The sequence below is a fragment of the Aythya marila genome (genome assembly GCF_965140915.1).
Source record: "Aythya marila genome assembly, chromosome: 4".
Taxonomy (NCBI): Eukaryota; Metazoa; Chordata; class Aves; order Anseriformes; family Anatidae; genus Aythya; species Aythya marila.
Window position 1 is genome coordinate 10,001,693 of NC_139045.1, and position 25,172 is coordinate 10,026,864.

Here is a 25,172-nt window from a genome sequence, read left to right on the forward strand (position 1 = left end):
TATAAAAAACTCCTTGTGTATGAACACATGGGCTTTAGAGAATGTGCCAATTGTAACATGTTTTGTGGTAAACAAATTTTCATTTCACCCACATCCGACATTACTGACTTCATTGTTGCTGTGAATTCATGCATTTATGCTACTATATTTCATTATTGTTTAATAATGATTCTCTATTTACACTTTTAGTTACATGTTAACATCATGAAAAGACAATGCTGCAGAACAGTTTCTTTCCCTAAATTTCCCTTCCAAAAGCAGCTTTCAAATATTGTTTTTTCACTGCAATTCACTGAAGTTTGAAAGTGTCCAAAAATTCCCACTACTGATCAGATCCTTTTTACAGCTAAAGCTGAAAGTATTCCCTTCTTTATATACACCTAAAGAGGCCATAGAATTCTCTTTCAGGTTTTCTGAATGACCAATTTATAATGTTTATGGTTTAACTCACCTACCACTGTTTGAGGAGCATCTTCCCTCTTTTCAGTCTCTGCTGTCTCTGCACATTCTAATCTGTTGCTTGTTGAGGATGCCAATGTAGGAGTATAAATTTAAATGTATATCCTTATGAGTTGAGATTTGTAACCCCATGGATTTCACATCTACATTGTATGAATTGTCAATAGTGATTTTGTTATGAATGTGTTTCATATAAAATTAAAAAATATACCAAACAAAACACAGCAGTGTATTTGCCTGTAAAAGAGAACTAAAGTATCTGTGATATTTTATGGGCATCAAAATATTATACCACAAAGCCAACATTTTTAAAAGCAATGCCAAGTGCACACTTGAACACTTCTGCATCCACCTTCTGGAATTCAAATGGTCAATACACCTAAATTTCAAATGAGGAAATTAAAAGAAGTTTTTAGACATTTAACTTCCCTATTGTTTTTCAGATATCAATAATGGCAAGACTTTTTATTTTTAATATATTTAAGAACTTAAATTGGACGTTGGTATGCACTTTGAGTCATTTTATCTTCAATTTCTGAAACTAGAAGGAAGCTACAAGGTAGCAGTTACCTGAAGAACTGATAGCACTGACATTAGAAGCCTTACGGTTGTAAAAGCAGGAACATTTTCTTGTCCCTTCTTCTGAAATTAAAACCATGATCTGTCTTGATTTTCTTATTACAGTGTGAAAGATTTTTGAATTAATTGTGTCTGACATTTTTAATGAGTCTTTGCTTACATCCCTAAATCTTTTCTAAACTGATTTTCTAAACAAGTGACAGAGGTCCTGATCATTTCAAAATGTACTGAACAGATATTTCTAGGACCCCTGAGTGTTAAGTGGTAAATTCCCATTTCATTTGAATGGTAATTTGATGCCTAATTCTAGTAGGTTCTTCAAATTTGATGCCAACTTTCAGTGTGAGTCACCATATTTTGTCTTTACAGCTTGAAACAATCAGAATATTTCTGAATTTCTGCTACATGACACTACTCCAAACCGCAGAGCTCATCTCAGGGATACACACTACAGTAATTCCTGAAGAGTCATGTTTGACACTTAGCAAGTTTTGATTATATTTGAATTGTATGAAGGACAAAGCACAATTATTAGAATTATCAAAAAAAAAAAAAAAAAAAAAAAAAAGCTAAGAACAGTACTAATTGTATTTATCAAAACAAATACCATGTTATGTGTTTTCAGTATATATTATGTCAGTATATTGTATATGTTGGAAGAAATGTTAGAAGAAATAAAAGCTCCAACAACTTAGTGACAAAGAGTGAGCTTCAGGAAAGAAAAATGAATGAAGGTATATAGGTATATATCCCATACAGACAGAGAGATGTCATCACAGATCAGCGATCTCCATAGCTGTTTCAGAGAGACTACAGTAAATCTCTCCTCACTACTGTCCCAGACTAATCACAGAAACGCAGAAAAACAAAAATGAAATTTTCATTGAATAGTTCTCCAAATTCATTGTGCAGTCTCCATAAGAGCTGCAAAATCTTATTTCTAGCCTAGAGATTATACACATCTTGTATAAGATGATTGTACAATTCGCTGTTGTAATCGTGTGGTATTTTACTGGTTCGAACACTGAGACAGAGTACTTTGATACAACTCAAAGCTACCACACTTTGAAACAATGGAATCCCACGCTCACTGTTTATACAATAAACTTCACATTTTCTAAGTAGCTGTGTCATTTGCACTTGACCTCTTTCTATTCCTTTTCCTAATGCCTCCAAAATCAGTTTCTATTATGCACAACTCCCCCCCACTCTACTAGCAATACAAAGCACCAGATATTTCTGAGTTGAACTAATGTGTGTGAGTACTTTGATAATGTAAAAAGCTGTAGGCATGGAAAGCAGTTTTACTAAAAATAATAGAAGAGAGACAGATATTAGTACTTTTATGAATATAGAATATTTGGTGGTTGTACATCCAATTGTTTCAAAAGCAACTATTGTGAAATCATTATGTAAAATGAAAATCTTTGTCAAGATTGTGATGGCTGCATGGGTAAGAAAACCAACTCCAGTGTCACAGGATAAAATAAACCAAGCTGTCTCTTTCCAAGCATTGCCTGAATAACCTCCTCAGCACAAGGACTCGAAGTGTCAGATACAAACTGGCACAAATGAGTGCCAGAAATAGTAGCGGCCTCTTCAGTGTGAATGGGCATCAGTTAACATTGCTTCAAGTTCACAGCAACAACAAAAAAATAGCACACTACCTTCTCACTGAGCATCATGGCAAGCACATTTAGGAAAGCAGGTTGAACATTATGCATTTGAAAGAATGATTTTTATTTTTTTTTTAATTTTTCTAAGAGGCTGACTATTCAGAGGCCGCACATGGTACCTGAATGAATTTTGCTGACATTATTCTCATTGTATTTTCAAGCAGTTATATAGTTAGTACCACTAGTGTTCCATCGACATAAAAGAAAACAACCTCTTAATAATTTATCAATGTAGAATTCTCTGCTACCAATTTAGAATTTTCTTTCTCCTACTTGTGAGTTGTTCTTAACTGATACCTTGTAACTAGTAATTGATAACTTGCAAACAACTCATTGTTATGGAAAACAAAGGTACATTGCTTGAAAATAATTTCATTAACTCTTTTGAGATTATGTATAAATATAGGCAAATTGTTTTTTCAAATAAAATAAAGGCACTTCACTGCACAAGTGGAAACTGCAATATTAAGAGAAGGTGGCCCTCTGCTTTGGCATGTCACGTAGACTCAGGCAGACTTCTACCTCTGACTGAAATCAATCTCCCTTAGAGTAACTTTGGTGTTTGAGACTAAGTCTATTTAAACAACACTGAAGTTTTGCGGTCTTAAGGTCATATTACTTTCCAAGTGAGAGTTAAGATCCTTCCATACCTTGCCACTTCTGAACATTTTTCCTATTGTCAGTATATCAGTTCCACCTTGTTTGTGAGACCAAAACAGCATAGGAAATTGAACAAACATAATACATGTAGGCCTCAAAATAATTTGATTTAAAGACTGTAATTAAATGATGCTCCAGTATTGCATGTTACCAGAAATGTTTATTGTTGGTTAACCAAGGGAAATTTACCCATCTGTCACAAAAAACAAACAAACAAACAAACAAACACGGCTTTTGACTTTCTATGAGGAACTAATTGCTATGGATAATTTGATCTTTAAAAGAAAGATTTGTGGTTCCATGATTGCCAAAACTGGAAATGTCAGAGCTAATTCATCTAGGATGCAAGAGAGGAGGAACTGCAACCTTAGAGCCAGAGATACATTGTTGACTCTTTACAGGAATATACAAATATTGAAGAACACATTCATTTTTGGAAAATGCTACAAATGAGAGCACAAAAGGCTAATTTCTTTTTCCAGAGAATGCTTGTATGCAGAAGGCCAACAGTGGGGGTAATGTTGCACTACATAAGTCATAATACATGCAACTATCTACAGGAGACTAACGACAGAGAGAAAACCACAAGTAACCAATGTGTTCAAAGTGCAGAAAATTAAATGTTGTTACTTTTATCAATGATTTAAGAAATTCTCTACGATAGATTGGTTTATGAAGAGCACCTAGGATTTCATATGAACAAATCTATTTTTTAGTTTCAGCAACCACAGTGGATAGTAGTAGAAAGATCTAGACAATAATTTAGCACTTCAGTGACTATAGCAATAAAACAGAAGAAATTAAATTAGGATTTGCACACTGAGTAACTGTTTATATCCAGATACTATGTGCTGATGCCTACAAATGAGGCAAACCATAATTTAGATTGAAGTATTGAACTAAGCCTTATAGAAGATGTTTGTTTGTTTTGTTGTGATTTTTGTTGTTGTTTGACTTGTTTTTGTTTTAATCCCCCTTACATTTTTATAGTATCTAATTCAGGTATGCACTCAGCAGAACTAGTCAAACAATATTAAATATGAAATAATACCATGTAACGTCTTCTATAGCTAAAATCCCTCCCAGAGGAACCACAGGTGATAGAGTAGACTCTGGGAAGACAAAAGTTATGACCATCTCTGGTACTGGAGAGACATGTATGAATAAATAAAATTTTATTAAATTAGAAAAGGTGTAAGTTGCTTGATGCAGTCATTACAACTACACATACTTATGCTCCCAGTATTACTCAGTTCTTTCAAACATCATTCTTTATGTTACAACATGTTTGAGTGCATTAACCATCGGAACTGAAATCTCTTTCTTCCCTCATAATGGTAAGACAACATAATGTGCTAATTTTGCTGGAATTACCTTTCACATTTAACTATAAAGGTTTTTGTCATACTTTCTGTTACTTGAGATAGCTTTTGATTATCCATTTTTTTCCCAGGATTTTCAGTAATAATTTAGTTTGCAAGTTCTAGACAATTTAATAACTCCTTGTATAAACTGATTCACACTAGAGCTACATTAAATATTCTTATCCTTTCATGGCTTTTATGACAACATCAAGAAACATACTTCAAATCCAAGTTTTAATTGGTGATACAGATGCAGTAAAAAAAAAAAAAAAAAAGGTATTTCATGTACTTGAAGATTGTTAATAGAAAGCAACATCATAGCCATCTTACATGAAAAGTGGATAATTACCTGCTGTGTTAGCATTTTGGAACAACTCAGCAAACAGTCAAATGTGTGGTAGAGCTGGCACAAAGGAACTGCAACATGCAATTAGGAACAGAGAGGAGGGTGGGGCCAAAGCAGCCAGCAAATTAGGCTAGTGTGGGACCTCTGGGACCTCAACATAGGTATATTCTTAACAACATTGCACATTGCAAGAGGAAATCCTATAGGTCAAAACCCATCTGGGCACATGTATAATGGTGAAAGAGTACCTGTGTCCTAAAAGCTAATATCTGAAGCATAAAAACAAAATAGATATGTAGGTAGACAGAGAAAGAGATGGGTAGACAGGTGGATAAGGACTACAAAGAAGCAAGGGAATATTACTCACCACAGTAGGCAGTTGTCTCAGCATAACAGCTGCCTATGCATTGTCAAGTTAATCAAAGGCAAGGTGACAAAATAGTTCTGAGGAAGGTTTGAAGCAGGATAAAAAAACTGGTTTAGCATGAATTAATAGTGTGCTCCTTCCACGTGCAAGGGACAATCATGTCAGAAGCAAGACTACCGAGAAAGAAAGCAGTGAACAATAATAGATGGGCAAAGAAAACAAGAGCTGACATCTGAACACCCTTTAAAATAAATAGTTCAAAAGAAAGGCTCTAAGAAAAAAAGTAAAAGCTTTGTGTTTTGTAACACTGAGAAGGCATACCCAAGAACAGGTAGATTATTAGAGTAATAAGCTAGAAAAATAACCTTTCACCGGTATTTTGAATAGCTTCTAGCTGGGTGAGACTGTATTTACCAAGACCAGAGAAAAATTTTGCAATTGCAAGGAACAAATTATAGTTCTTTTTACTTTTACTGGTAAAGCCTGTACCTCAAAGTTACTTTCCAGATAGAATTAACTATATTCAAAATATTGCACAAATGCAAAAATCCTGAAAGAGGGAAAAACTGAGGAATATGGGCTGTATGAGAATGTAGTAGCTTGTCCAGAATGACTACAGTAAACTAATAAGGATTAGAGCATTTAGTTTAGGTGATTAGATATAACAGATGTCTGAAAGACAGGGAACACATTAAGTTGGATGTAGATCCAGAGAGAGTAAATCTGAGTCATAAGCATGGAGCAGATCCTGAATTTATGTTCACAAACATAATTGTCCAGATATTATGTACAAAGAGAAGACGGCAGGAAATAATTATGCTCAATTGCAAATCACCAGCATCCATACTGTGAAAGCCATCCATACTGTAGGAGAGCTTGGGCTATTAAGAGCTATTATATTGCTAAAATTCGCTTTGGTAATCTAGTAGAAAGGTCACTGATTTTAATGAACTACTATCACGAAACAGACAAGGACCTAATGTTGATGAATTTATTTACTAAAAAAAAAAAAAAAACGATTACCTTCAAAAATCTCAATGAGAACAGAACTTCTTTTTCCTTTCTAAATGTAATTCTTCATATTTTAAAATAATTATGTACTGAAGGGATGATGCAAATATATATTTATACCTTTTGTTACTGTTCATAAACAGAGAACTTCATAGGGAGTTCTCGGTATGGAAAAACATAATACATGCCAATAATACAGAGAAAATGAAACACCCTTGTGCTGAATGTACAGACGAGACAAAAGAATAAGATTCTACAAGCTGAACAAAAGGTATTAACAGGAGTGGGTTGTGTCAAACAAATCCACCCTACAGTTATCATAAGATATGAGCTCCTTGAAAAAATAGGCACCACCAGGAAAATCAGTTAAAAGTCATACAAAAGGAACCAAGAAAGATTTTTTTTGTTGTTGTACATTAATTGCCTAAAAGAAAAACTTACTTATTTGTACAGATATGATTCGGTGTGAAACATGCTTTGGTGTGAAATATGTTTTGGTGTGAAATATGCTTTTGTGAAAAATGCCTAATACTCTATTTGTGTTAAATTTCTCCTGAATTCACGTACTGCCTTCTGCCTCAGAATAAATTTTCACCATCAAATGCTGCATTTTCTGGGAAAATTATGAAGTTTTTACCCTCAGTGAAAACTTGCTATTTTTGTGTATCACTTAGTATGAAATCAAAATAGTAAAACCCATAGGGTAATCCTTGAGAAATTAACTCCTTGAGCAAGTAGAGCTGCAGAACATAAACCACAGAGCAAACTCAAGTCACTGTGGTAAAAGAGAAGCAGGCTGCAATGGAAATTGAATTATGAGCTGCAAGGAGATTATGGGGTTCTCCACCCTGACTCTTGAGGAAAAGTAAAGTATCAAGGAAAGCAAGTATCAACAAAATTAGTTGACGGATCAAACAAAGCAAACCAAAAAATCTTCATGCAACCAGAAGCTAAAAGTTTCAGTGTAGTTGTACTGAGTGCAGTAGGTGTGGTTGCCTTGGGCAAGTGCACAGAAGGCTCATCATCTTCAAATTCCAAAATTCAAACGCTCATCATCTTAAAATTCAAAGGACTTTGTCTTGAAGTTAAATAGACTGAACTGGGTATATCCCAAAAGACAAAGTAGAATATAGATGATGTTTGCAGGGACATCATAGACTCATAGAAAAGAATCACAGAATATCCGAGTTGGAAGGGACCCACAAGGAGCATCAAGTCCAACTCCTCTTGACTCCACAAAGTTCCACACAAAAATCAGACTGCAAGTCTGAGAGTGCTGTCCAAACACCTCTTGAACTCCATCAGGCTCGGGGCCGTGACCACTTCTGTGGGGAGCCTGTTCCAGTGGACAATGATACTCTCAGTGAAGAACCTTCTCCTACCATCCAACCTGAAGAACCTTCCTTCCTCCTTCGCAAAGCAGCAGACTATGTGATACTGAGGAGGAAGGGTATTTCAAGTCAGCAGGGCATTAACTCATGGAAGGGAGGAAAGCAAAATAACAACAACAAAAGCACTAACAACAGAAAATGCAAATGGGACTTTGTGTTAACAACAGATGACGACACAAAGGATGGTCTGACTCAGTCACTCCGTGAAAAGCGGGATGCCATCTAATCAGAAAGGACAAGTTATGGAAAATTTTATCAGATACAAAATAAATGGGAGTAGCATACCAATTTTTTCCTCTGACACATGCATTGGGCTCCACAAAGATAATGCTTTAGCGGCTGTGGTCCATATGGCTACCAGAAGCAATGGGAGAAAAGGCAGCAAGGTGCAGAAAGGTATCTATCCAAAGCAAGACTGTATCAAGCAGCAATCATTTCAGATTCAGATTGGTTGCAACTTATTATACAATCTTATTATAAAGATGAAGATGAACAAACTCTACTTTCCTAAGAGGAGAAAAATCTTCCCTAAAATTGATATAGAAAAGGAATGAGATGACAGATATATTTGGTGTATGTTTCCATGCAAAAGTTTCTTTTCCACAGAAAGCCAACAAGGCAAAATGAAGTGACACACCTGACTTAAGTAGAAACTGATGTATCGGGCATCTTAAAAAACTTGGACAAAGGAAGATCTACAAGGCTAAAAACTAGAGGACTTTTATAATACATTGCAGTAAAAGGGAAACTCACTGTAGGAAGATTTTACCTTATAAAGAACAACTAAATATGAAAAAGGATTAGTCAAAATAATAAAATGTGCTTAATGGAAATTATATAAATCATACTGAAGTATCAACTATATTAAATGTTCAGTATGGAAGCAAGCTACAGAAATGCAATTATTTTGAATGAATACACAAACTGATCTTCAACAATGATTAATTTTCTATGCTCTTCCATTGACTTTCTTGACTTTCTCAAATCTTAGCAGAACCAAGTACCACAATCTGTAGCTTTTCACATCACACAATATTACTTTCTGGTCCTGTAAAGGGATGTACATTTGTAACAGGATTAAATTTGTCATTTGGACTTTTATTTTATATATATATATATATATATGTATATGCACACTGAAATCTAATCCCGTGGAATTTATTTTAAAATCCATAGAAGAAAGTATTTGTCAGAACCAAAAGCAGCTCCACCAACTTCTCCTGGGGGAGATTCTATGCCTCTATTCCCCTTCTGCCAGGGGAAAGTATGCAGTTGAGACATATCTCTTATTCCCCCCAACCAAAAAAAAAGTTTTTTTTGTTTTTTTTTTTTTTTAATTGTATCGTACATTAAAAGCATCAAATACCTTGAATGTATACATCTTTTTAGTATTGCACAAATATAAAAAAAGTTCCTTGAGCAAACACTAAACAACTGTACCTCAGGGAATATTGCTACACTGACAGAGAGACAGACAATACACTACAAAACCTCAGATTGGGCTGCTTGATAGAACAAATATAGTGAACAGAAATGACAATATTGAATTCAAGTTTCGATTCAAATAAAAATTCAATTAGCTTCATATATTCTTAATACTGCTTCCTGGAAATAAATCTTCACTTATCTCTTTCAGATGTTCAGACTACAAAAAATTTTAACACAAATAAGAGCATCCATAAGTTATCAAAACTGACATATTCCTTTCCTAGTTCTTTCGCTGCAATTCTGTACTATTGGTACATATACATACACATACTATATGCAAGCTTTTGTGGAAAAATAAGAAATTACATTTTCCTTCCTCCTAGATTTAGATGTTAGACCTGAACAGGCATTTTCATGTTTATTTCTTCAGTTGATCATTTCCTTCTGATAATGGGCAGAAGTCAGATGATGATCTGATTTTTTAGCTCTTTTGGTTGTCTTTGATATGACCAAGGGTCTCATGGTTCAACTTTTTGGGAAATGGCAAAGTTGCGGAATACAATCTGAATGATTTCTCTTTGCACATGATGAATGTGATATATGATCAGACAGCGGCATTGGGAAACTCGTCATACATTATGGGATCTCTCATTCTACTCTGCCTCCTCTCTTATTCAATGTGTATGTGGTGGATCCAGCTGTACCTTCGCCTGCATAAGTCAGTCAACTAATTTGATGATAGCACTTAGCTTTCTGCATCCTCTTTGAACACTGGTTTGACAGTCTGCGTGGGTTCACCGTTGCAAGCCTAATTAGGATGCTCACTAATGGCAGGCTCGCAACCCCCATCTAAACAAGATGAAAACGAAAATTGACGAAATGGACAAGGAAAAAGTACTTTCATCCCAAACTTAGCACTTGGCAATAATTCCCTAACACAAATGCTTTAATATTAAAGACAGTAATGTTCTCTCAGTAATGAAAGACCCATGACCATAATAAGCCAAACTGAAATGCAAAGCACTTGGCTTGGAAGTAAAATTAAAAGCAAGTCTGAAGGAGAACAGCATGAAAAAAAGGTCACACAACTCTGCAGAGGGTGTAGATATTTAAAAGACTGGTTTTATTCCAGCTTGGAATTAAACCCAAAAGTTTTGAAGTTCTGTGAAAGACTTTTCAGGGCCAAAGTCTCAGGTAGTCTGCCCAACTGTCTTGGAAGCACAGACCATAAAAAACTTCATTTTTTATTTTTATGGAAAAAAAATAAAAATCCTAGCTGGCTTCAGTCAGGATCTCAGCCATTAAAATCAATGAAGTGTTTCCAACATTTAACTCATTTACAGAACTGAAACCACAAACTTGATTCCCTAAATACTGATTCCAACAGTAATGTACTGATGGTGTGATTTCTGCACTACAAGCACACTTCTTGGCTTATGCATGTTAGAGGAATATATGTAAAACAGAATATAAATAATACATGATTCTATTTTGTAATTATTAATTTGCACTCCCTAGAATTAAGGCAAACTGTTGCCAAAAATAAAAATCGAAGAAGCACAAATCAGATCCACATTTAACTTGCTATCATGAGGATGCCCCACAGAATTCAAGTTCACAGGAGACATGAAGTGTGTTGCAATTTACACATTTGAAGTGCACAGCTGGTAAGTGTGTTTTGCAAGCTTTTCTGTGTGCTGATTTGTAGAATATGGGCTGGACCTGCTACTTGGCTTTTCCAACACTAGCCAATGTACTCAGATATAAATTGCTCAGTTCAAACCTGGCTGATGGTTATCACACAGTACTTCTTCAAAGTTGCCCAATTTAGAGTCTGACAGATAACCACAATGAGAAACACCTGAGCATGCACTACCTACCCTCCAGACTACAATCGAACCTCAGATGAGACCAAACCATCTCAGAGCAATCAGAGAAACAGATCTTCATCAAGAATGCCGAGATGACTCAGGTATTTTATAAACCACAGAATGGTTTATGGCCAGACTGAAACATTAAATCACTCTTTGAAGTGGACTAGGAACTACTGTACCACTCAGATTTAAAGAAAGAGCTCAACATCAATATGATCAGCTAAAGAGACAGACAGTGACATTCTGCCCTTGACAGAATATTGAAGCACCTGGAGAAGTTGTAACCCAAAGTACCCTAAGGCATCCACAAAATACATCTGTACCATGCTGTTGGTTGCAAATGCTGGAGATATTATGAGCCCCACCTGAAGAGCTGTCCACGAACCAGCAATTTTGTAGACCCAGCAGCCCCTCTATTCTGAGGGCAGAAAATTTCTATATTAAAGTGTTTATTTAAGAAATACATATCTACTTTTCAAAGCCACAAGGGTTCTCAGGACACATTATCTCTCTTTGTTCATACATTTCCAAGCGATTCAAATATGAACCCTGTTTTAAGGGTATCATATGTGAAAAATTTCCACTTTTCGGAGTATCCCAAAATGCCAAGTACTTTATTTTCGAATTTCTCTGCTTAAATCAGAGTTTGTGGGAAGCTGCTTCCAGCACTGGTTTGACTGAAATTTTAGAAAGTTTGTTTGAATTACCTCTTCCCATTCTCCATTCCCTCCTCTACATCTCCACAGTTTCTTGTTCAATGCACTCTGCAACTGTCTTAGGAGGAATTAAAAGAAGCTCCTGCCCTCGCGCCTCTATAAATAAATGAATACTGTATGTGAACTGTTCTTTAAGAATACTTTATTTACCAACTCGTTAAGAAAGCTGACAAAAAAATCAGTCACTTCATTTAATCTCTTCTGAATTTGTGGCTGTGCAAATCTTCAGCAATGCCAGCTTAGAAGCCAGGTTAAACACAAAAGACCAGACAAAACGGATCTCTTTCCTCATTTAACACAGCAGGGTAATAGCATCACATAGCAGACTTCCATTTTCTCTTTTTCTTTCTCCCTGTGTTTTCATGTCCAGTCACTGATGCTTAAATTAATTTTTGCTGACAGCCTGAACTCCTGCTGCTTCCCATGCCTTATTTGCTCTGAATTATATGAACTTTCTTACGTATGGATGGATATGTATCCATTTTAAGATAAACACAGGTTCCCTTCCCCAGCAAATCTCATGTGGTTCTCAAGAATACCTTTCAAGATCTAACAGAGTCCGGAGTATGGTATCTCTTTCCTTCACACTGTTTGAGAAAATTGAACGCTTCAACATTCAGGTTCAACAGTTACCATGTATCGCAGCCACTGCCAGAGCTAACTAATGGGTCACTACTGAATATGCCAGGAGCAAAAGGGTGCAGTCAAAATCCCAAAGAAGGGCACTGAGCAGCTTTGTGGCAAGTGCTATTATAGAGGATCCTGAAGAAGTAACACTATGGGATGCACCATCTACTTACTGTTTCATATTACCCTGTTTTCTTGTATTTATCAGGACAAATTTTCTGGCAACTTACACCAGATAATCTGGTCTAAGAAAAGGTTACCAACATCCCACAGCTGGGTAATCTGACATGAACAAACTTTAGTACTTGTATAATTAGCTTTTTTGTAATCAATACTTAAAGTATTTTTTTTTTTTTTCATAGAGTAGTCTATGCTTTTTCCCTGCAGAATTTGGGTTTATCAACAGCTTCAGTAGTGCTGGCTGCCTAGTCACTCGTAAGTGGAGATAAAATGAGTGAACCCTCCAAGGAAGCACTGGGCTCTTATTAAAAGATGAGTGGATGGCAAAGGAAACCAGTAGATAGCATGTTTTTACAAAATTAAAATCATATTTTTTTCATCTACTCTTACAATCAGCAGAAACAGCTGTTATTTTCATTTAAGGAAATTTTGAGATGAATCACAACCATTAATTTATTTTCCATTTGAAAATAGAATATCCTGGACAAAAACAAATCTTTTGAAATCATTTATAAATGAGCTAAATAATACAAGTCCCAAGTAGGGAAATATGATGTTGGGAGTTGAAAAATTAGTATTGCTTAATACAGAAATCAGCTCTTGATAGCAACAGTCCACATCTTAAGCTCTGTGGAGACCAAAGTCAGCTACTCTCTGCTAAGTACTTCCAAACTAGCATAAATTATCTTAATAACAGTGTTTAAAAATATCATTGCTGATTATGAAGCATCCACAAAAACATGCTCAATCTTGAGGTTCCCATTCTTATGGCAGTTGTTTCTAGTGATGTAACTAACCTTTTTTTTTTATTAATGTACTGATAATCTATTTGCAGATAATTATCCAGTTTGGTTCACCAAATTTTTAAGAATTTAAATTTTTGCAAATTTACTGATGAATACATGGCAAAAAATACTAGAACCAGACCAAAAATACAACATGCATTTTGAAAAAAAGTTAAAATGTGGTAGATCCTTCTCAGCTAAATATCATAAGTAATTTATAAGCTAACACTAGAATAGGGGTGGGTGTTTTTTTTTTTTTTTTCTTTAGAACAAAGTAATGGCATAATTTCATCATTACCACAGGGAAAGCGTTTAAAATGGAAGAACTAATAGCTATTAGTTCTCCTCAATTCAGTCTAACAGATGGACAAAATAATTTAGATATTAATTGATTATGAGTCAATTGTGCTTCAGGGTTAGAAACATTCAACACTGAATTTTCTTGTAACTTGGAAATTAGTTATATTTCAAGGCAGCCTAGGTAGGCTAATGCACTGGCTGTGTCTCCATTTACTGGTGAAAAGGAAGGAGGCAGAGCAGCTCTGCCACTCAGGCTACACGACTTTGGAGGAAGAATTGGATTAGAAATAGTTTTGTCAAATCTTATCACCCCTTTAAGTTAATCCTCTCTAGCTGTCATTTTACTTCAAAAAGGCGCTCAACCTGTGGCCGTCAACTACATATTAGTTTTGCAGATGCTCAGAGAGGGCTTTTTATAACACCCCCATGAATCAGACAGCCACATTCAGCTCCATGGAAAATAACATACTTTAATATACTCACTGTCTCCATCAATGTGCATATAATAGCTTTGTTACATTGTTTCATTAATGTGTTTTATAGCTTTATTTATTTATTTATGTATTTTAAATATAATTCTGTTTGGCTGGTTGAAGCAATTTGCTCTCCATGGCAAGACATTTGTCTCAGGAGGAACACAACAGAGGTGTTTATAGTGAAGCTATAAAAGCAGGGAGGAAGGATAAGCAGTAACCAAGACTATCAGATCCAATTAAAATCTCTGCTATAATAAAAGCAGAATATAATCAACCGTGATAGCAATTTAAGAAAGCAGGAGAAATAAGAGCCAACCCAAACAGAAAAAAAAGTTATTAGTTACTAGATCTTTAAAAATGATGGGAGCTCATCCTCTCAATTATTTATTTTAGTCAAGAGAACAGCACACCCAGCAACAAGCAAGGTCCCAAAGAAGAGAATGGCAATGAGCAAGTCATTAACTGCCATCTACATTAACAGAAAGAAATTTATAGGAACGCATAACCAAACAGTTGTCTTCACAACAGCAAACAAGTTGCTCATAAAGTACATCTTACATCTTCTACTCAGTATTTAAATGCAAAAGTTTTTCTTTTTTTTTTTTTTTTTTTTTTTTTTTGTCAGATGAAATCACTAGCAGTTTAACTATAGGTTTTCTCAACGTTTGCAATAAATTACTTAAGACATTGTAATCAAACTAGACTCGTGAATTGTAATGTACCAAGACTCATGAATCTGGACTGAAACTTACAGTTTGGGATAGAAGGAGAATTAAGGATAGATGAAGAGATTTAGATCATAAGTTGGTTCTAAAATTTCAAGTAGAAAGGTTCAAATCGAGAGTACTGGTCAAAGTTTACATCCAGCAGGGAATTTTTCTTGTTTTACAATACTGAGGGATGAGGCATTTTATTGTGTAACTACTAAAACGACAATAGTGTAAATATTTGTATCCATAACAAGACACAGAACAATTACAGTCATGCACATTGTTAAGTATACATGTATATAATGAATGTACTTTTTGAATTATTAACAAAATAAGTTCTGCTTTTAGAAACAAAATAATAAACTACACGTTTTGCTGTTGGCAAAGAGGTAGACCTGATTCAGATCTTGCAACTTTGCTATCCTCTGGCATAGGATAGAAACCAGCATCACATCAATATTAATCTATAATAAATATCATGTCATTAAACACCACCACACATAATGTCACAATAAACACTAAAAAATGAAAAGAAAATCCAGAAAGAAGATAAATGCAGAAATAAGCAGGGTTGTTGGACAAGGTGATCCCAGAGGCCCCTTCCAACCTCAACTGTGCTGTGATTCATCGTAAAATAAACAAATGCTCCAGTTAGTGTTTTTTTGTTGTTGTTGTTGTTGTTGTGTTGTTTTTTTTTGTTTGTTTTGGGTTTTTTTGGACAGACCCTTCATTGAGGCTCTCTTTGTACCATCAGAAGCACAGAAAGCTTACAGAGCATAGATAACTATGGTATATTGGCGCTATTAGACTTATAACATCAGGCAGGCTTTTGTCTCACTTTTCACATCACATAAACATGGGAGGCATAGCTGGTTGCAAGATAAGCAAGCCTGTATTCTGGTTCTCCCTAGCTGCTCTGATTATCAATTCTAATTAAGAAACAGGACCAACATGCAGCCAACCCAAACGTACAAGCTGTGCTCTACCCTACTGATCCACTACCTTACTTCTCTGGAACAGCAAAGGTAATGCCCTAGTTCTAAAATCCTTATCAGTGCAAAGGACCTGTAGATGGCTGCCTGCTCCATGTTATTCTTTAAGGCAGATCTAGACACTCTGTGTTGGAATAGATTTCCCTTGATGTTTTCTCTTCATTTTAGGTAGTAAAATAAACCATATTAAGTACAGCAAGAGCTGCATGCTGCCCTCAAGTATCCTATCACTACACTGTGAACCTTAATTTCACTCTCCTCCTGAAGCTTTACTGAAAATACAGAAACAGAACGGATTGCTTCAGGTTATGGTCATGGTGACGATGCATGTGATACAAATCCCTTTGAAGCTAACTTATTTCAGCACTGAAAATCCTTCCTCTCTCATTTGCCTATGACTAAAATGTCTCATCTTTGAACTTGTGCCTATGGCAAGCAGGTGCATAGAAAAGCTATACCAACATCACTCCATTCATCAAGAGTTGGAAAATGAGGGATGCTTTCACATCTCATCATTCATCAGCTGAATGGCCTATAGTAAAGGCTACAGAAGCAGAAAAAGTTGGGAAATTGGACTGAAGAGTAAATCCAAGATTTGCTCAGATTTTAACTTAAAGGTGAAAATCTGGAAACCTCAAGGACCCCTGCTTCCCTTCTTGCAGGTTAAAAAAAAAAAAAAAAAAAAAAAAAAAAGTCACATAAGAATCTTCTGCTACATTTAAAGGATGAAAGTTGTGACATGTTCAGCATACTGAACAGTAAAGGGATTTGGAAGATCGTGAGAACTAAAAAAATCCTTTAAGCCTCTAGCTCAGTTTGCAGCTATATATTCTGTGTTTAATACTATAGAAAGAACAAAACAACAACAACAAAAAGGAACATATTTAATTAGATTGTGAGTAACAGCAAATTACAGTGGGGCATGCTGAATGGGATTTTTTTTTTCACCACAAGCTGCGACATAGAGAATGGACTCTCAAAAAAGCAAGTGCTCTTGAGGAGAGTGTTGGTCTAGGAAACTCAAACACACTTTGAAAAAAAAAAAACAAAAACAAAAACAACACAAACTGTTGAGAAAGAGACCCTTAAATAATAGAGCATTCAGCTTACTTACAAGAAAAGTATAGCAGAAAACATAGTCACCGACTTTGTAAGATTTGGTTTTAGCCTCTGAAGATCATCTCTTCTAGCAAAACTGAAGTCCTGTCAGAAGATCAGGGGCTCAGATTTACAAGATTTTACAGAGGCATCCATGGCAAACAGGAGCTAACAGCTGATCTACAAGTTCAGCTGTGCCACAAATAGAAGCAGGGTACCACCTAGCACATGCAATTAAAGAATGCCCTAGATGATATTGCCTTCTCCAGAGCTGGTTATACATACTTGATATTTATCTGGAGTCTTCCATGTTCTTTGATGTATGTAATCCATTCATGACTGAACAAACAACATTACTATTTGCTCCCACAGAAACCCACCAAAACTTGGCAACAGATTTCAGTGGAAGTAGCATCGAGATTCACCACTCTGATCCTTATCTTCTATTTTCAACTGAATTCCCTTTATCTCTTAACTATATATCACATTTTTCTCTATTTTTTCTTTATTAATAAATAGAACAAAACACAGACAGACACTGAAGTAACATGTAAAACTCGATGCGAACAGCATCGCAGAAAATTATTAAAAAAAAAAAGAGGAAGAGGTCCATGGACCTTGGACACAAAGGCTGAAAAAACCTTGTGGATAAGAAGTTGAATAGACTTTCACAGTACATGACTTGCTTAAAGAAATAAGCCTGCTTAGAGAGCTATGTAACACTAAAGCAAATCCCCATCTTTGATCTAAGAGATCTGATTTGCAGCACGATCAGATCTGAAGCTGAAATCTGGTAAAACCATGTCACTACATAAAAAAAGCTTTATTTTTTGAAACACTTAAGGTTAAATTTCCTATTATTTCCAACAGATGACATAATAAAAAGCAGGAAAGTTGCCACAAGAAACAATATAATTTCACAGAATAAGTGTTACTACTTGTGCTATTCACAGTAACCATTAGAAAAAATAACACAGAGAAGGTTCAGTAACAACTCATCTTAAAATGATATTTGCTCTATAAAGACTCATTTTTGTCTTTCACTTGCATACTATTTCACTTGCATGACAAGAAGTTTCGAAGTGTTCTCACCTGTTTCTGAAAGAGGTCACTGCCCTTCTCACACATGGTCCTCGATTGGCAAAGCAGGCTCAACATGAGGGTGGTTTCCCTCTCCCCTTTCCTAATGGTTTTGAAATGCCTTCCCACCAAGGCTGGCACGGGGACAGAATTTTTCTTGTCCCAGAGTCCCTGCTCTTTTGCTAAAGCATCAGGTGATTTTTCCATCTTTTCTTCTAACACCTAACCCTGGACTTTTGCCCATTTGCTGAGCTTGCATCCTATTTATTTTCCTCTTCCCCCATATAGCTTTTCACATCCTGGAAGTTCAGAAGAACACATGTTAATAAATAAATAAAAAGCAAACAAGCAGCATACTGTTCACATCAGTCACCAGCATTACTGTAGCATAACAATTCCTGTATTAAAGGGTTGGTTGTCAGGTGCTTTCCAGTAATAATAAGTCTGGATGGGAGTACTTTGCTTCATGTATGGGACCTAGATGATTATTTGTGGGTACAGAAATACCTTACCCTAATGAAAACTGAACAAGTCACTGCTAGATTCCTGGCATAGGACTTTTTCATATTCTTCCATAAACTCTTCTGGGGAGTAGTCCCAATCACTGCTAGCTCCATGCATCCCCAGTCTGTAGCCCCACAAATATCCCTGTTTAAGCGGAATTTATCTCCATCCTCTGGGCTCAAAGCAATGAATGACATTAGAGAATTTGGCTGGTCTCTCCCTCTCTCTTTATATTAATCCTACAGCCAAAAAGGCGAGAGAAACCTCTCCACTTCCCAAGTGTCCCTGCCTTTTCATGCCCCACAGAGGACAAATTAATATGCAACTTTTTATTTTTATTTTTATTTTTATCTCCATGGTCAGAACAGTCTGTTTACATCCTAGTCTCCATTTTCTTGTGTATACTAGCATAGATCTCATCTTTGCAAGCTCCAGAGATAAAAAAAGCTGGAGAGAAAGAAGGGATCAGCTAAAACCCAACACAAAAGGCAACGCTTCTTAAATCAAACAAGCAAAATACCAACAAAACAAAATAGAAAGCTCAAACCCAGCACGCTCTTATTTAAAAATAAATATTTCAGTGAGTCAGAGCAAAGATAAATTCTACCACAAGGAATCTCTGATTTGCAGACTGCCTATTTACACAAGCTTCTGTCTATTTACCCTGGAAAAGTTGTTACTTGCATAGTAATCAAGCCCACGCTTACTACAGCTGTTGCAGAGTGAATGAACCCTCTTCTCAGCTAAACAATGAGGGGGTTCAGCCAAATTCAGTCGTCCAAGAAGAAGGGACTGAGAAGCAGAGACTATGTGATGCCTAGGGAGAGAGGCTGACATCTGACTAGGCAACTTAAATGCATCTCCTGGGCAGAGAAGCCATAATATATTTTTAAACAAAACGAAACAGAACTCTTGTCTACATGTGCATTTGTTTCTTATTAACTCCATATGTTTTGTGTTCTAATTCCATTACATTAAGCTGAATTACAAGGTTAGACTGATCAGGCACAAGGCACAGTCTTTGGAATAAGCATGTCCACACTTGGGTTGTGTAGGAAGGCATGTCTTAACCCACTGGCCATCCATATGGTTCATCACTTCTTTGTCCAGAAGGTACAGCTTCTCCTTCAACTGCAAATTAACAGATTTTGACTATCCTTTGGCAAAGCTATCCCAGCTAATTTCTTCTTGCACAGGCACTGATTTGGGGATGCAGCTGTTGGGAAGTACAGTTTGATCCCCCACACCAAGAGACACAAAGTATAAGCAGTAATGCCCTTCCATTTGTGTAACTCCTCCTACTGAGAGGCTTTCACTGCCAGTTTTACCAGTCACATGTCATACCCAAAATACTTGCTGGCAAAACCTGTAATGTAGCATCTGATACGAGACTCTCTGTTTGAACCTTACTCACAAAAGAAGACAATGACCTTTCCTGACAGTCATGCCAGGAAAGGAGAAATCACAGTCTTACTTTATTTTAGAAGCCAATGCCAAAGTGAGAACTCTAAAAGAAATTGCTTACATTCTTGGCAATATTGGACATTGTTTTAGTTGTACAGTTTTTATTTATTTTTTTTAATATTTTAAAAGCTCAGTGCCTGCAACCTCAAAATATGACAATAACTTTCTTACTACGCTTCTGTTTGTAAAAATAAATGATGCTAAAGCAAATATATTTTCTTTAATTTTAAAGCGTTTTCCTTTATGAACAACATAGGAGTTTTGCCTCATTGAATTACGTGTATTGTAGTTAGAGACCTGAATCCTTCTGCTTTCAGGTTGAAGTATGAACCATCTAACAATGCCACTTGTTGAAAAATAAGACATCTGTGACTTGGGTGATAAAAACAGCACAAAACAATCTATAACATTCACACAAATTGTTTACATCTTATAAGGCACGGCAAACATTTGGATAGTGCAGCAAACACTCATTATTCAAAATTAGCAAGCTTGAGTGTGTAACGAGGACAGCAGAATGCCTAGCCAAAAAAAAAAAAAAAAAAAAAAAAAAAAAATCAAACCTATCCCCTAAAAACTTTTCTAAGTAATATTCTTAAAAGTCTCTTAATTGAGATTACATACACACAGTTTTTGAGCCTGAATTTCTGAAGACCTACATAACACAAAAGTTGAAAAATAATAAAAAAGAATAAAAATAATAAAAAGAAGTTAAAAATATATCCTAAGGAAATTATTGTAGAGAGAAAGTATATTTCAGTGGACCAAAAAAAAAAAAAAAAAAAAAAAAGGTACTTTCAACCACAGGTTGAATGTCAACACACATTAAAAAGTAAAATAAAATAAAATTAACAGGAGAAATATTGGTGTTGTTTAAAGAGAACTATGCCACACATTTAAAAGATAAATTATGCAAGTCATAGCCAAATGCTCTGCACAAGTCTTCTATCTCTAAACCATGATGAGATTTTTGAGAACTGTGCATGCTGCCTGCAATTTTTGTTTAAATATGTAAGCAGAACATTAGTTTATCGTCTAACATTCCTCAGTCAGATCCAATCCTTCATGCATTCCACTACCTGACTACTACTCAGTTGTAAATAACAGATTATTATCAAACATTATTTTTTATAAAAGATAAAGTGCCTGTCAAGTAAACAGATTTTATCCATGGATGCATATGCTAAGTAACTAAAAGATTATAAAACTATAAGCTATAAAACCATCAGCTGTAAAGTTGGCTTTTTTTTTTTTTTAAAGCAATGGATGCAAAGAGCAAGGAAATAGCAGTGCAATATCCATGAGCTTGAAAAAAGGAGTTGAAGGGCTAATTCTTCTGTGTATTTCCTAACTGCTTTTGTTCATGCAGAATGTAGTTATATTGCTTTGTAGGCACATATACGGGCATAAAAAAATACCCATAAATGATTATCTAAAAGAGAGGATATTTAAATATTTATAAATAAATAAATACAAATAAACTGAACCTTTTGACAAATGGTTGCTGACTTTATAAACCAAGTAAGAAGTTACCACTGCTGAACACATACCTCTGTTATGAATGACTTGGCTGTGGAGGGGTTCATCACAAGAATAGCCCGTCTCAGAGTGTCCCGGTAGCGGTTCAGTTCTTCTATTCGCATAGTGGAAAAGAGCCCTGTGATCATTTTATTGATGTTGTTTTCTACTTTCTGCAATGCTACATCCATTCCCTGCTGAGATACTTTGTCCAAAAACTCTTGTATTCCACGGATATCTAGGAAAATCAAAAGCCAAGCAAGATGTTAATTGGTAAGTGGAATAAAAGACACAGAAAGCCATTCAGCTTCTCTCACAAAAATGTTTTGTTCAGTATCAGGTAGACGCCTCTGGGCTTTAACTTCAAATTCATTGGAGCTCTTCCCTGAGCTATGTTTGTGGCATTTTTTATAGTACTAAAACACAAGAAACAATGGCTACACACCTGCTCCAGTCCAAAAAACCACTAAAAATCAAACCAATACATATTTCTAGCAACTTTCCTAATTTGCTCAGTCAATCATCATTTTAGTTTCATAAAGGACTTTCATGCTAAAATCCGTAAGTAGCAGTGAAGTGGACTGCAACTTATAGTGCTTCCTCTGACTAAGGGTCGTCAGAGACACTTAGAAGTGGGAGAAGGGGAAGAAGTAGATTCTTTTTGTTGCTGGACTCAAAATTATGTTACCCACAGCAACACTACGTAGCTTCAACTAAGTGAAGCTCATTAAAAAGTCTTAACATTGTTCTAAATTGCACAGTTGTTTATTTCCTTGAAAAACAAAAGCCAGACAGTTGCAATGGTACTGCCTGCTCTACTCTGATGCTGCCATCACTGGCTGAATTTAAGTCTTCCATAGCTTACTGCTCTAATGGAGCCTTCTGGCTCATGCCAAGTAAATCCTTCTTTAAAAGTGAGTCAGAAAGATCTGGGCCACAAAACACTAAGAATTTTCACCACCACCACCTCGCAATATCTTTAGTGTTCCCTGGACAGAAATCGCTGGGTGCTCTCACACTGAGATGTTACCCTCAGGCTGGCTGAAGCCTTTTCCATTACTGAATTTCATAGCTAAGAGTGAAAAGGGGTAGTTTTTGTTTTCCCCCTCTTTTGAATGGCTTTATTGAAGTAAAAACTAGAATCTTCCAATTTAAAATCTCTCGATGACTTCCCAAGTCAGAGCAGGATCTCCTGGGCCTCAGGGAAATCCTGAGTCCTCCCTTTCTGACCCACATTCAGCACTGCAGTTTCTAAATCTTTTTTATGTAACCAAGCCACCAGCTCCCTGATGTGCAGTCACTCAGACCTGCTCTCCCTGAGGGCACAGCAGAACATCCTTCCCTCCCTGTGCACCAGCCTCCTACAGACCAACCTGATCCCATTTAGAGGAACAAGATGCAGCCTGAGAGACAACATAACAGATATTGTTGGGCACAGGCATTAGGGGCATGGTATTCGATCCATTCCTGGAGGACTGCAGTCTCTGCTCTGCCTCCCTCCTACAACCATAGTGCTCTAACAGCGCCTTGTCTGGATCACTCACTTTCCAGGGAACAGTCACACCTGAGGCCATGGACTGAGCACACCTCTTTCTTCAGGAAACATCTAGTATCTGAGAAGGCTTCCAACTAGATTTTTTCAAGTGCTTGCTTGCTCTGAGGTCTTTCCTCCTTCTCCTATCTTCTTCTCGCACTCCCTTGTTGATTTAATCATATTATGGAATGGGGAACCTAAAAAACATTCATGCTACAGTGAACTCTATAGATGCAGTTCTCATATGATATGGGAGGGCTGCAAAAGCTTGGAAAATCACAGCAGACTGGGGGGATGCCTGAACATGGCAGACTGTGAGCCTCAGAAGAGATGTTACACAAACAGCCACAAGCTCAAGCAGGAAAGGGCTCTCAGATGACCCTTAGGGCGGCCTATTTTGCAGGAGCTAAAAGTGATACTGTGCTGGCACATTGTGATAACAGCTCAGGGCAACCCCATGACAAACCACAGAGAATAGCAGAGCACATTGCTGTTGTTTTATTTTATCAGGACTGCAGTTACTACATTCTCATAGGAGTACACTGACAGGCAATGGCCTTTAGAGGGACCAAAGTCCATTTTAAGACTAGAAGAAATAATGAAAATCAGCCCTTTTGAGAAAAATATTGTGAGAAAACCTTTTAAATACATTCCCAAAAAGCTGCCTAGACCCCAGGAGCCTCCCCTAGCCTTTGAGGCAGCAGTACTCCCAGAGCTCAGCTGCTCTGTGGCAGTCCTGTGGATTCACAAAAGGTCTGGGCTGCAGGGGAGGATGATGTGTGCCCCCCCTCCTTGCCCCCAGCGAAGCATCCACAACACGGCAGAAAAAACTGTGTGAGACACCCCTGCAGAGATTAGAGAGGTATCACATGTGGATTTAGCATGGAAAATGTGACTGGGAAAGTACAAGAGCAGAGCAGCTAAGGCCTGGCCAGCGATCATGGCAGATGAACCCTACATGGTCTGAGGACTCTAACAGCAACACTCCGACACCCAGACATGATGAGCCTGTGGAGAAAAGCTGAAAATACCCGAGCTAGAAGTCTCTGTGCTGACTGCTGGAAGAACTCTACTAAAACTAAAGGCAAGCTTTCCTTTTTTCCAACCTTAGTCAATGCTCTTTCTGTTTACCTATGTGTTTATAGATCGGGGTGAGGGAGGCTACACACTCTGAAGTTTAAAGGTGCTACCAAACACATGTGATGGTGCCCTTTGATTTCAGGCATGGGCAAAATAAGGTAACTTAGAGGTTCTGGGTTTCAGAGAATCTAGTGGCACAGTGAAAAAGATCTGAGGCATACAAAAACATTCCCATCTTGATCTGCTTATTTCTGGAAAAAGAGTAGCATAAGGAAAACAAAGTTCAGTCTCCATGGTAAAGAAAATGCTCTGCAAAGATGTCCCAGCTAAAGAACATTACAAGCAGCCACCCTCTTCAGGCAACAGATTCCCGAAGCCACTTCCATATATGAAGACCTGGCCATGTAACAGCTTAGAGCCAAGCAGCCCACAAAAATAATTCAACAGCCTTAGTCTTAGAAGTCAGTCTGCCACCACCAGAAAGTTGGCTCTCTTGCCTAGAGCTCTAAAATACTGCAAACTGGACAGAAATTTAGGCTAGAAACAGCATTCAGCACAGCAACACCAGCCTTCAAAGACTGCCGAAACACCAGCATTACTAAAGTATTACACTTCAAGAATAGTTTAAACACAAATAAAATACATGCTTATCCTAAAAATAAAGTTCTATAAGAGAATCAGATACCAATTACAGCTTCTGTTTAATATCTAAATCAGGAAAATTAAAATCAGTCTAATCAGAGATGTTAGATTTTTTTTTTTTTTTTTGGCACTGTAAACACCAACTTAAGAAACAACAAGATTATTTGAACAGCTACAAATATGCTTTGATTTATGCAAATGATAGAATAACTTCTTTCCACTTCAACTCCTTCATTCTGAAGTTCCTGTGGCTTCAGGACTCTGTGAATTATTTAACAACCAGACAAACGGAGTAAGAACTGGATTAAAAA

General features: G+C 36.6%; 1 protein-coding gene across 2 annotated transcripts in view; it reads right to left on the reverse strand.

Annotated features, from left to right (window-relative positions):
* Window positions 1–25,172, reverse strand: part of GRID2 (glutamate ionotropic receptor delta type subunit 2) — a 700,788-nt gene that overhangs the window by 260,226 nt on the left and 415,390 nt on the right. For both annotated transcript variants that reach the window (XM_082758601.1, XM_082758600.1), the window contains one exon: window positions 21,638–21,843. In XM_082758601.1, coding sequence (XP_082614727.1) covers window positions 21,638–21,843 — 206 coding nt within the window. The remainder of the gene's footprint in view (window positions 1–21,637; window positions 21,844–25,172) is intronic.